This window comes from Fukomys damarensis, unplaced genomic scaffold, assembly GCF_012274545.1.
Source record: "Fukomys damarensis isolate Sample0158 unplaced genomic scaffold, DMR_v1.0_HiC HiC_scaffold_27, whole genome shotgun sequence".
Lineage (NCBI taxonomy): Eukaryota > Metazoa > Chordata > Mammalia > Rodentia > Bathyergidae > Fukomys > Fukomys damarensis.
This window is the reverse complement of record NW_022900939.1, coordinates 1,798,929-1,812,582: the sequence shown is the minus strand read 5'-3', so window position 1 is coordinate 1,812,582 and position 13,654 is coordinate 1,798,929. Positions and strand designations below refer to the sequence as shown.

The 13,654-nt window shown below is 46.5% G+C and overlaps 1 protein-coding gene across 2 annotated transcripts; it reads left to right on the top strand.

The window, feature by feature from the left end:
• Positions 1–4,598: 4,598 nt before the first annotated feature.
• On the top strand, positions 4,599–12,603 carry Ms4a2 (membrane spanning 4-domains A2). 2 transcript variants are annotated; one of them, XM_010633083.2, is made up of 7 exons: positions 4,599–4,810; positions 5,634–5,757; positions 6,245–6,379; positions 9,312–9,371; positions 10,281–10,436; positions 10,751–10,849; positions 11,531–12,603. In XM_010633083.2, exons 1-7 carry the CDS (start codon positions 4,749–4,751, stop codon positions 11,627–11,629), a joined length of 735 nt encoding a protein of 244 aa, XP_010631385.1. In that variant the 5' UTR covers positions 4,599–4,748; the 3' UTR covers positions 11,630–12,603. The 2 variants fall into 2 exon arrangements, with proteins under 2 accessions (XP_010631385.1, XP_033612474.1); XM_033756583.1 differs by lacking the exon at positions 10,281–10,436.
• The last annotated feature ends 1,051 nt before the right edge of the window (positions 12,604–13,654 follow it).

The window sequence follows — 13,654 nt, the reverse complement described above, 5'->3', positions numbered from 1 at the left end:
ATATATATTCCTGTTTCATTCTATGTAAGTGGTTGAGAGATGAATTCATAAAGAACATTTACAGAGCACAATATATTGTACATAAAACCCCAGATACTTTGTTTTCAGTTTTGGTGTAGGCAAAGCTGGACTATATACAGTTAAAGCTCATCAAAAAGTGTTGACTAGTTCACATGCTTAAAAGCTAATAATAAGAAAAACGTTGAGCATGCCATGAATTAGTCATGAGTGTTTTAGTTTGATTAGGGAGTGATTTCACACAAGTGCACACATGCACACACATGTCAGAATTCACAGGATCATGCACCTTAGAAAGGAGGAAACTTGTGATGTATCCATTAGAGGTCAGTGAACCTGACCAGAGGGCACAATGATCTCCAGCCCATGTGGCTCCAAACCCATTGGCGTCTGTTAAACAGTACATCAGACTTTTGGGCTGGAACGTGTCTAGTTCAACATATGAAACTGTATTTATTAGAAAGTTACGGTTGTTCTGAAATACATACTGTTAAAGAAAGTATGGAGATGGCAACAGGGCTTAGCAGCAGCTGAGCTTGGCAGCTGGCTCTGACCATTACTTGGTTCCTTTATTTCCTACCTCACCCCACAGCCGTTTGTGGAGTCCCCACCCTGTGCCTGGCAACAGAGGGTGGTGCGCACTCTGTGCTCCTGGGCTGCAGGAGACATCGGTCTGCAGGAGTAGGGCCGTGCTGGGGAGAGCAGAGGAGCCCTGGATGCCCAGGAAACAGTTTGTTACCAGGGGAGGCAGGCGTGTCAGTGACAACGGGGCTGCGCAACACAGATCGAGAGGGTGACTGCGAGGGAGAGGGAAAGACTGAGAAGAAGATGCATGCAAAAGCGACTCAGCTAGGCACACTTTGGCTTGTTCGAGGGGCGGATTTAGGAATTGCAGTGTGGTGTCTGAGGGTCAGACGGAAAGGTGTGAGCTTGGAGAGAGAAGTGTGCACATCACAGGAGGGTGTGAGACAGGGAGCCTGGGGCATTGCACTGGCTGAGAGGATGTGGAAGAGCCAGCTTCCACTGTTTGGGGTGCACAGCCGTCCTCATAAGGGAGACTGACACTGGCTGGGGCGGAAGTGTCTACACACGTGGTGAGCAGAAGCCACACGAGACACTCTCACCCTCACCTTCCAGACCTGGAAGCCAGTTGTCACTAACACAGCCGTGGATGGGTGGGGACAGGCCACATGTGCATTTGAAATTGAGGAATATCGCCGCGCTTGTGGAAGGAGTAAGCGGAGAGAAGTCTGGAGTCAAACACGCTGAGCTACGCAGACAGTGGCTGTGTACAGCTCCCGGGAGAAGAAAGGGGTTATATAATATTTATGCTTTTGTTTTTTTATTGTCTAATTCTACTCCTTTCCTTCTATTATGTTACTGAACATTATTTATTTACATTTTCCCAGAAGGCATCTGCTAACCAAGTTTGATCAACACGCAGTAACAGCCTGTGGTGTGCAGATTGCCTCACCTTCGTCCAGTCTGCCCTAGGTGGACACAACCTTGAGATTTTGATGGATTTAACCTCACTCCAAGCTCCAGAGGCACAGCTGAAAGGTGTGACCCACAAGGATTACCCTGTTCATGATAGCATCGCTCCATAATATTTCCCTGCAATGTGCTGTGCTCAGGAGGATGCTATCACCATTAAATTGGAGGCTTTGACAAATGTGAAATATGATTTTCTTTTAACATATGCAGATTCAAATACAACAGATGTTTGAAGTTTAAAATAGCAACAGAATCCCCAGAATTCACCCTAAAGACCAGAAAGAATGAAGTGGATGATTTTTCCCTCAAGCCTGTACACAATCCAAGGTCTTTTGGCATCTTTGTGACTGTTAGTCCTGATGTGCCACCTTCACTAGATTAAGGAACGCTGCACAGAGTAGTAAAGCGTGCTGCTGGCCGTGTCTGGGTGGTCGTGGGATGTGACCTTGCCTGGGGCCCCGTGCCTCTCTCCAGTCCTGTTCCCCTCTTGCCTGGACGCTCCCATCAGCCTTGGAGCCAGTCGTGAACAGAATCCCTGAGACTGCGCCACACCAAACTGCTCTTCCTTTGGGTTGTGGATGCCAGGCGTTGTGTCTCAGTGATTAAAAAGCTGACTAGAAAGCCAATACTCCTGTCATCTTGTTTTTATCAACACTGCTTTTTTTTTAACCTTCATTTTTGTGATGTAATTTCCTACCAGACAATGAAAAATGATGTCAGTCTCAGGCTCTCCCAGTCTCTTAACCCTGTTTATTTAACCCAGACCTGGCTCTGGGGTGCAGAATTGAGAGCGACAGGCAGAAGGTGTGGAGTGCGGCAGAGAGAAAACGGAAGGCAAAGAAGAGGGTGAGGGACAGAGGCTGTGATTCCCTTGGGAGGCTCACAAATACCTCTTCAGAGACAGTTTAACTTGTAACATGCAAATTCATACATACTTATTTTACGTAAATTGAGCTCCCAGTTTGAGAACACAAACTGTTTATGTGTGATCTGAAAGCAGACTCCATTTGAGTTTGGGGAAATAAAACTAAGATATAAGTAACTGATCTAAGAAACTGCTTGGTAAAGAGGAAGGCAGGGATGGGAGGGGGTGGCGGGCGTGGGCCAAGGCTGTGCCCAGGGAGGAGATGTGGAGGTGGCGATGTCAGCTCTGCTCTCTCCTGGCCACGCAGATGTGTGGTTGAAATTCATCTTGATAATTTTTCCCTAACTGAAGCAAAGTCATTTTGTCATATTTTTCAATATTCAGTGCTGTGAAAGAGGAACTAGCATGGCCGTACGAAGCCAAGGTGTGGAGAAGCAGCTCAGATGGGGACGGGGTGAAGATGCCCGGGAAAACTGCGGTAAAAAAGAATGGATGGGGAGGCCATGAGGTGCCTCTCAGTTTCTGATCTGCAATCTTCCAGGTTCTGTTAAAATCTCCCAGGAAACAGCGTCAAGTCCCACCCCCAGATACTAGCTCCCGTTTGTTTCTGTCCAGATATCGACTCTGACTTCCGAGGCTTCTGAGGAACCCAGGGAAGCACACAGTGAGCCTCTGCCTGGGTCTCCCAGCTTCCCCCGGCACAGGTGGGCAATCTCCCCACACCCCGAGAAAATCATCTCAAGTCCTTCTCTGGGATTCTTTGCCGGAACCCTGCGGACCCTTATCAGACAGAGCTGTTCTACCTTCCTCTGTGTTCCGACAGCCTCCACCCTCCACATTTCCGGTGCTGTTGCACCAGTGACCCGAGGCCTACTCTGCCGGACTGCGGGCTGGAGGCCGGCATCAGCACTTGGTCATAACAGGGCCCGGCACGGGGCTGAAGTCCCTGCTGGATGTGTAAAGCAGATTATGTTTATTTCTTAATTCCAATGGTGTATTGTTTGGGTTCCCTGATTCCTGAAAAAACACTGTTGTAAGATGGCACTGGGCTTGAGAAAACTTTGTTGTAAATGATATGTCAATACGTCATTGATTTTCCTTGAGAAATGTTCTTACATCTCAGAAAATGCCCCAAGACAGTATAACTTAGAACACGCAAACCCTTATGTTTGCTGGAAGTAAACTGAGCATTCCGTTTGAGAGGATGGTCATCACGTGGGATCTGACAGCCAACTGCATGTGTATTTGGGGAAATAAATCTAGGATAAAACTGACTGGTGGAAGAAACTTTGCTGGTCAAAGAGGAAGCTGGGGAGGGAGAGGGAGTGGCAGGTGTGGGCTGTGGTCAGGATGCAACAGGGGGAGCAGGATACAGTGTGACAGGCGATTAGGACACACTGTGTAATAAGTAGCTTTCAGTTTGTTCAAGACCCCCTCGAGGCCATGTCTGCAATGAAACAGCAATATAATCAATGCAAACCTTCCTGGAATCCTCCCTTCTCCTTCCCTCTGGTGGAGCTGGTGATACTGTTAGAGTGAGCAAGGGGTTTAAGAGAGCGGATGAAGTGCATTGCCCAGACGCTCTCGCTGCTTAGATTTTCTCCTAGGATTTTTTAAGCAAGGGCTTCCCCGGTCCCATTCTGACCAGTGGTCCCAGCAGCAGAGGGGAGCTTGATATTTCTGCTGACCGCGGAGATCCCAGTGTGAAAGCTTTTCCTGCACTCTCCCCAGGTGTGGCTCTCTGCAATCACAGCCCTGCCTGCCCTGTTTGCAGGGCCACCTGCCCTGGACGGCCGTGCAGACGGCCCGCAGACGACAGGCAGAGAAGATGACGTGAGGGCAGACGGAGCTGGAGGTGCTGAGATTTACACGCCAGCACAGATGGCAGTTCAGCCTTGGGCCTGTGCGTGAAGCCCGCTGTGCCTCTCACAAAGAAGACAGGCTTTTCAAAAGGGGTACTGAGCACTGCCAGCCCAGGAGGGGCAGAGCTGGAACTAAGTGGAGAAATCACAGTAAGAGGGGCTCATCCCTTTGTCCCCTGCAGTTAGTTCTCTTTTACCCTTTCAACTCCTGTTAAAATGTTTCCTTCTTAGGTTGTATAAGTCCTGCTGGGCTCAGAGGCATTACACCCCAGAAGTCTCAGATTTCCTCATTTTATACCGTCCTTATTTGGGAGACTTCTCCATTTTATAAATTCACGCTAAGAGGAAAACCTCTGTCACTGGTTATCAGGTGGAGACCTATCTGGCAATGGCTTGTGTACCAAGATAACCATCTGGGTCATGAGCCAAGCCATTTCAACCGCTTACGAAGACTGGGCTGAGAGAGGAAGTCCACGCTGCTGTTCACTCTGGGCAGTGACATCGCGGACATGGACCCAGAAGCCATCAGCAGAGCGGACCTTGCACTCCCAGAGCCACAGGAGCGGGCCGGGTAAGCAGATCTGTGGTGTTCTGTTCTCAGTCATTTACCGGGCCAGAGAAAGTCACAGTGTTGGAGAGGCAGACCTGCGGTCATGGTTTAGGCACGGTCTTGTCAGGTTCAACGACCCACTGGCTGCAGAGAAGCTGCTCACTGTGCTTGCCCAGCGATTCTCCCTCACTCAGCTTGTAAAGTGGGGGTAACTGGCTTCCTAACACCAGAGGTGCACGTTGTGGGTATGAAATGGGAGTTTGTGTTGCACGGGTCTCTCCCCTCTGTGTCTGACCTACGGTGGGGAACAGAAACTTGATGCAGTGACCTCCTTCCCGGTCACCTTGGCAAGGCTCAACCTGTGCATTCTTGCTCTGAGGGTGGAAACAGAAGCAGAAACCCATCCATCTGCACCCTCAAAGTCATTCCTTCCATGTCTTTGATACATAGGACTTTGCGTGTCTTGGGTGAAATACAGTCAGGCTCATTTCTGTATGGGAAGGGCTCTGGAATGCTCAGGTGAACTATTTGATCATCTTCAGTTTTATTTACCAGTGGAGATCCACTGGAGAACATTTGATGGTGACCCTGAGTTATAAATAAGAATACTCAGCGTGATTTCTGCTCTGTTCTTTTTCATCGAATCACTTATTGCTCGCATCTTCTCATTCATCCACTACAACCCTTTGAGCCCTTTGAGCCCTAGTGTCTCAGTCAGCACAGTGGAGATTTAAATCATGGGATTGTTTGAAAAAATAATCCTTGCTCTCCTTCCTGCCAGGCAGAATGTTTCACAGCAAGTGAGAATGTCTCCTTACTGCTGCATTTCTGTTAAATCTCACAGTGCACCTGAAATTGAACTCCTGGAGGCATCTCCCCAAGTGAGTTCTCCACGGGAGAAGGCAGCCTCAGCCCCACCACAGCAGACGTGGTCCTCGTTTTTGAAGAAAGAGCTGGAATTTCTGGGGGTGAGTGAGCCTCTTTCAGCCTCAGTGAGTCAGGGTTGGCTCTAGGAAAGAGTTTTTGGTTACATCACTGGTTTCCTTCTGAGGCTCATGAGAAACGAAACCTCCAAACTCTGGGCAGTTGAAGAGCTGATACTTGTTGGGTCATGTTGAGGGAAAGGGAAGTGTTTCTGCGTGGAGGCTGTAAGTTATTGCATGAGGACTGCACAGAGGAGTGACTCTCAGTCTCTGAGGTGGGAAGAGTAATTACTGATGCCGCCGGGACCCCAGAAGAAAGGATGTGGCACATGTGTCGGCCACTCAGGCAGTAAGCCGTACTCGAATTCAGTCCTCACAGTAGCCAGGGAGTCACTGGGAAATCACACATTCAGAGCACTTCTCGGGACAGCCTAAGGCGCTAAAAACCATATCTGGTCTCAGTTATAAGGAAATTGAAATAATCTGGGGGAAATAGCTTCTAACTTCATAAAACTCACATGTTTTTCTATAGGTCACACAAATTTTGGTTGGTTTGCTCTGCCTTTGTTTTGGAATAATTGTCTACTCTGTACTTGATATTTCACACTTCGATGGAGAAGTATTTTCATCATTCCATGCAGGCTATCCATTCTGGGGAGCGGTACTTGTGAGTATATAATTGTTTTTGAATAACACAGAGCATAGATTTTATTTTTCTCAGGTTTAACCAATCATTTGTGTCCAGTATTAAGACAATATAATTATTTATATATATTCATAATGTATATATATATATTTTCATTTTAAAAACACATTTTCATGTATGTAGTCACTAATAGCAATAAGCATTCTTATAGTTAGCTATGGGCTACACACTTACCATACTTTCACTAGACAAGACACTATGGACTAATAAATGTTAAATGCCTTGCTCAAGGTACTTTTAGGTAATAGAAGTAGAACGTAAACTTCCAGAAGCCACTTCTAGGAAGATAACCCTCACTATTCATTGATGGCTGTTACACTGTTATGTGATCAATTCATACAATTTTATGTCAATTAAAATAATTTTAAAAAGTTACTTTTATGAAAGGTGTGGAGAAGAAACCACTTAGGGGAAGAGAAGAACTTCTCCTATATCCTAGACCACTCTTCTTTTTATTAGTACATGTACAGAGTGCATAATGTTTACGTTTCTTTTGTGGAACTGGCGTAGGTACACCGCACACCCTCACCCCTTCTTTCATCCCCTTCCCCTCTCTCCGCTCTGTCTGTCAATCCTCTCCCCATTTACGAAAGATCTATCTTCCCCACTTCCTGTTATCTATCTTTTATTTTGCTCTTCATGTATAATTTGGGAGAGTGGTATCCACTGTATAAATACATTTACTTTATCTATTCATCTGTCCATTGGCATATAGGCTTCTCCCAAGTGTCAGCTGTCGTGAATTGTGCTGCTATAAACATGGGCACACTCTTGGGTTTTTCTCATTGGATTCCTTTTAGTCATTGTAGTCTCGGGAAACTAGATGGCCAATAGAGATCACAAGGACATATGGCTTTATTGAGATAAAATTGACATTCCATAAACTGGAAACATTGAGGGTGTATAATTTGATGATTTTGGACTCATATGTGCCCACATTTAAAAATGTCAGCACAAAGCCAGGTGTGGTGGCTCACACCTGTAATCCCAGCATTTGGGAGACTGAGGCAGGAGGATCACCGTGAGTTCGAGACCAGCCTGGGCTACAGAGTGAGTTCCAGGTCAGTGTCAAATACATAGTGAGACCCTGTCTCAAAAAAAAAAAATGTGAGCACATCAATATAATGAGCCTATCATCATTCTGAAAGCTTCCTGTGTTTCCCGAAACGCCTCCCTGCTGCCCTCCGTGCCCTGCTTTTCTAGCTCAATCCCTGGCCTTCCCTGTGACTGTAACTCAATATGCATTTCTAGGTCTTTATAGAAATGGAATCCCACGGCCTGTGCTTTCTCCCTATGGTCTGTCTCCTTTTATTCCATATAATTATTAGGCAATTATCTATATTTTTGTATCAATATTTTGTCATAAGGATACATTTTAACTCTGTGAATATCACATAAGCGTCTCACTCTACTAAATACTCAGTGCCCAGATCACTTGTTCCAGCCTCTTCACCAACCTCTATCTTACTTTATTTGAAATTTCTCTCCACTGATTTTTTTTTATTTTTTAAAAATTCTGTTTAACAGGCCAAGTGTTTCATTTTTTTAAATTGAGTTTATTGGTACATTTTAGGTATACAGTACAATCACATTCATCATTGGGATGGTGTACCTTTACATGACAGGTCTTGGTTCTCATTTTTTCCACTTACCCCTGCCCTTCCTTCACCCTCTCCTCCCTTCCCTATTTACGAATACTTTATTTCCATTTTTTTTCATTTTCTTGTATCTTTTTCTTTTCTCTTATTTCCTCTCCCCTACCCTTCCCAGTTCCCCTACACCTTTAGCCCTTTTCTTCCTATTTCACATTGTCAATTATACTATTAGGATTTTATGTACAATTATACTTTTTAACACCAGAGAAACTATTCAGTATTTATATATGTGTGACTTATTGATTTCACTTAAGAGTATATCCTCAATATGCATCCATTTTCCTATAAATGACTCTAATTTCTCATTCTTTATGGCTGAGTAGTATTACATTTTATAGAAAAAACACATCTTCTTTATCCAGTTTCCAACTGATGGGCAAATGGGCTGTTTCCAAGTTTTAGCTATTACACACTGTGCCGCTATAAACATAGGTGCGCATATATCACTGTGATATGATTCTTTTAATTCTTTTGGAAAGATACCCAGCAGAGGGATGGCTGGGTCAAATGAAACCTCTAATCCCAGCTCTTTGAGGTATCTCCATATTGATCTCCATAGTGGTTGCACCAGTCTGCACTCCCACCAACAACGGAGAAGGGTTCAGTTCTCTCCACAACCCCGCCAACATTTGTTATTGGTTGATTTCTTGGTAGCAGCCATTCTTTGTGGGGTGAGGTGTTGTTTTCATCTGCATCTCTCAAATGAACAGTGATGTCTCCACTGCCTTTTTAATTCCAAATATTCAGCTCATTAAGTACCTTCCCACCCATATACAAGCTGAATATTTAGAGATGGATTTTATATTTTTCCAAAACTGTCCTTGTGTATGTTTTTGTAATCAGTACACAATGATAGGGTATGTGTCAGATTCTGGAGCTGTACATGACAGAGGCACATAGCTCTTGCCTAGGGGAGTTGACAGCATGACACACACAACTAATGACAATAAGATGAAAGTAATATTAAAACGAAGTTGTGCACCAGACACCACGGACTCTCCAAGTTAGCCTTGCTTGGAAGCAAGGTAAACGTGAAGAATTTTGGGCCCCTTTGAGGAGCGGATGAGTAAGAGCCGCAGTTACACAGCCTCACATTTAAGTTAGAGATGCACTCTGGGGAACAGGAATGGACAGCTTCAGGAAGTACCCAAAATGTTACTCTGTATGTGGAGGGTGGGGGAAGAGGAGCAGAGAAGGGCAGAGACCCAATACATTGCTTTCACCTTCTCTTTGGACAGTTTGTTACCTCTGGAGTTTTGTCCATTGTGTCGGAAAGGAAAAACGCCACTGTGTACCTGGTGAGTCACATTCGGCCTTTGTTCATCCCCTGGACCTTGAGGGAGCTTATTTGATTATTTTATATTATAGCGTGGATATGTGGTTGCTTAAAGTGTATTGTGTTGGTGGGCTGGGGATTTGGCTCAGTGGTTCTGCTGCCTGCCTCACAGGCGCAAGGTCCCGAGTTTGATCCCCGGTACCAAAAACAAAAGCGTATTGTGTTGGAAGCTTTTTTCGGCAGCAGAACTTGGATGTAATCAGTAGAGACATCAATTGCATCATTTAATATACAGTGACATTTAACTGCTTCGACGCTAGTATTTTATAAAGTTAGAAACTTTCTGTGGTCCGCGTTTGCCCAGTGTGACGATGACATTCACCGTGGGGGTCGGTACAAGTCTACGACGCGCCTTAATGTTTTTCTTTCCTCTTCCCTTCCCCTCCCCATCCTATCTCTAGATCGCCTTCCCATTTGCAAAAGTTCTATTCCTGTTTTCTTATTATTTATCTTTTCGATCGCTCTTTAAATCGTTTATCCTTTGGGTTACTGGAGCTTGTGTCAACACCGGTTCTAGAAAGTCCTCCCTCTGGTACTTGTGCCCAACCACGGCCACCTGTCCAGGCGGCTCCCCAGAGGAGACCCCGAGAGTGATCATGCGTCTTGCTGTGGTTCTGTCTGCTTGTTTGTTGCCGGGTGTGAGCTCCATACCTGCTCTCCCACAGAGCTGCATCCCCAGCCCTGCCCTGAATGCAGCCTAACCAGAAAGTAGTGGATGCTTGTCCAGCGAGGAGCAGGTTCTCAGGGTTTCCCTTTGCAGCGAATGCTTTGAGCCTCTGCAGCGTTTGCTGGCTGCGACTGCCCGGACACGCAGAGCAGTTGCTGGCTGTGGTGCAGGCTCAGGCTTAGGTGCGTGCTCTTCTTAAACCAGGCCAGAGGCAGACTGGGGGCGAACACCCTCAGCAGCGTAGCCGCGGCCGCGGGGATCATCATCCTGGTCCTCAACCTCAGCAACAGCTCGGCTTACATCAACCACTGCAAGCGGCTGGATGAGAACGATGAGTGCCTCGTGGCTTCCTTCACTGTTGTACGTCCTGCGTGGGGGAAAGGCTCAATTCTGGGCCCCTCTTCTTTTCCTGGAGCACTGTCCCATCTGTCGGGACCTCTGTCTGTCCATGTAATGTTCCGCAGGCTCCTGCTGTGGATCTCAGGAGACTCTGGCCGCCCTCCTCCTGTTACCGGACACACTCCTCAATGCTGTGGTCCCTAGTTTCCCCATGTTCATGTCACTTGGTAGCAACTGGTCAGGTGCGGGTCGGGGGACCGCTGTGAGGGAAGGAACTTCGGGGACACCCGTCACATGACTCTGTCTCGACGACTCTGGTGCTCCTTGTCTAACAGGAAATTGTGGCCATGATGCTGTTCCTCACCGTCCTGGGCTTTTGCACCACCGTGTCACTCACCCTCTACGGGATCAGAGAAGAATGTAAGGGGAACAAGGTGAGCAGAAGCCCGGCCTGGGACGCTGGCCGGCCAGAGAGCTTGAGCTCCATCCTTTACCAGTATGGCCTGGATTTCGGGAACTTAGTTTTTTCTAGAAAATTATTTCTCAGTTTGCTGAAATTGGCTCCCATGGTTTATGCTCAGAAGTAGCCAGACTCTTACAGTGCACCCTCCTAAGGCTTAGGAAGCAAAGGATCGTTCTATTGTAGAGGACCTTCAGGTCTCTGGCCTTAGTTGTTGCACCAACAGGGCTTCTTGTGCGGGTGCCTGTCCTTCCTTGTCCCTTCTCTCTCCTTTCTGTTGCTCCAGATCCTCCCTGCATTTCCACTCACTCCGTCCATCCCCTGTGTCTTTGGTGAGAAGACGCAGAAATGCCCAAGCTCCTCTGTCCACTTCCCTGACACATTCCGGGCCGTCCACCCTTGTCGGTCGCTTTCCTCCGCAGACGAATGAGACAGCAGACGTGCCGGAGCTCGGGCACAGGGTGATCTCCTCACCCCGTGGGCGCCCAGCGCACCAGCCAGTCTGGCTGGTTCTCTGGAGGTGGAGGGAATAGTTAGAGCGTAACGAGAGGGTGCGAGGTGCCAGGAAGAAAAGCGCAGGAGGTGAACGAGGCTCCGGAGCAGGTCTTTCAGAAATGGACAGCTGTGACTGATACAGAGTGACCTTTCTCTCCAGGTTCCAGACGACCGCCTTTATGAAGAATTAAACATTTATTCACCGATTTACAGCGAATTGGAAAATAAAGAGGAAGCCTCTTCTCCCATCAATTCATAAGAATCACGTGGCCAGGACCTTCCACTCCACAGTCAAGGATCTGAAAGCTGAAGTCTGTGCTTAGGAGGCCACTGGCAACATTTCTGTTCTCTACACAGTGTGTCAGTTTTGCATCAGATTTCTCCTCTGGATATCAGTATTTTGTTTCTTTTAAAAAGCTACTTTATTTTTGTTACTCCATGTTTGCAGTACATGGTGATTATACTCCTCGTCGGGAGTTGGTACATGGGCATCACACAGCTTAGTTCTTTTTTATCCTCTCGCTTGCCTCTCCCTGTTTAACAGCTTGCCATTGCCTATGTGTCCCTTTTCCCCATCCGTAGATATCCCAGACACCCCTTTGCCTTGTTGTCCAGTACGATCTCATGCCCATCCCTTCTGGGAAGTCCACATGGAATGAGTGAATTTTCCTGTGTGTCTGTAATGGTGCAAACAGGGAAAACAAGGAGGCTTGGGGCTGAGCCAGACTCTGACCACTTCTTCATTTTCACAGAGCTCCGGTTGTGTGTGCTATGCACTCCCCATGTGTATAAACCTTACAGGATGTGTGTGTGTGTGTGTGTGTGTGTGTGTGTGTGCGCGGTGTTCTATATGCAAACACATATATCCCTCAATACACATGTTTTTCAGAGGCACAAAGTTTTATAAAAAACTTTATATTGCCGGAATCACCAAGGCTTTCATCGACACGGAATTGTTGAATGACGCTTGCAGACTGGTCACTCGGTGCTGGGAGTTTTGTGAAGTTGGTCTGTGTGGTGAAATGGTGAGAGCAGAGAAGCTGGAAGGGCAGAGTTCATTTACTAAGACTTTGCTTCCACATAAGAGCGAAATCAATTAAAGACAACCCTAGAGGAAATTAATTCTGGGCATGGAAATGTTCATATCTAAAATGTGCATAAAAGAGTGGTGGGTCTTTTTCTCCCCAGTAAATTTATTGGTACATTTGAGGTATACAGTACAGTTACATTCATCACGGACAGATCTTGGTTCTCATTTCTTCCCCATTCCCCTGCCCTCCCTTCAGCCTCTCCACCCTTCCCTATTTCCAAAGACTCTGTTTCTATTTTTTCCTTTTCTCACATTTTTTTCTTTTCCTTTTGTGTTAAAATTAAAGGACAACGTCAGACCATTAATTATTTGAGCGCCCCGAAGCATTGGGTCTGAGGAGAACACTTAGTGCTGAAGAAGTGGACACTCAGAAACATGAATGGTGGAGAAGGAGTACGGAGAGACCCAAGTTAAGCTTGGGTCCAGAGTTTTGTTTTGAGGAGAAGAGGGAACGAAGTTGGAGAGGGCACGAGGGCCGCAGTGCAGAGTTCCAGTCACGACACCATTTGATCTGAATTGTGAGGAGGGACGGGATTATCGAAGGGGATCTGGGAACGGGGAACAGGAGGAAGGAGAGCATAAGGGGAAGTAAAAAGGTTCAAAGTACGACGCGTATCCATACCGCTTCCCCACAGTAAAGTTATTCAGTATTTCTAGTAAAGACACACTGATAAAGATTTTAAAAATAAGGGAAGCAAATTAATACTCTAAGAGAATTCTTTTGAGATAGAAGTAAAGCCAGGTTAAACTTCATGTGCCTGGAATCAGGGGAAAAATATGGATAAAATCCAGAAAACACAAGAATTCGTCAGAAACTGCATTGCAAAAGAGTGGAGAGCAGGAAGCCCAGCGGTGAAAGGCTGAGCTAAGAGAAAACTGTTACTGCTCAGAGGCAGTGAATGGCAGCCTGGGTGGAGAGAGGTCCCCGTGATGAATCCACTCAGACACAGGGGAGAAAACAGCAAGCAGGCTGAGTGTGGTCAGCACCAAGGTGGTCCTCATGGGCTCTGGTCACCATAGATGAGCAAAACATTGGCATAAGGGTGGGGGAGAGGTAGGGAGAGGGGAGGGTGGTTGTGAGCAACACGAGAGGGTTATGAAGAGAAGGTTGGAAGAAAAGTCAGCGGAGTGAAGTAATTTTGTTGCTGTTGTCTTTATACTTAAACAAGGACAAAACAGTTCACGTCTTCAGCT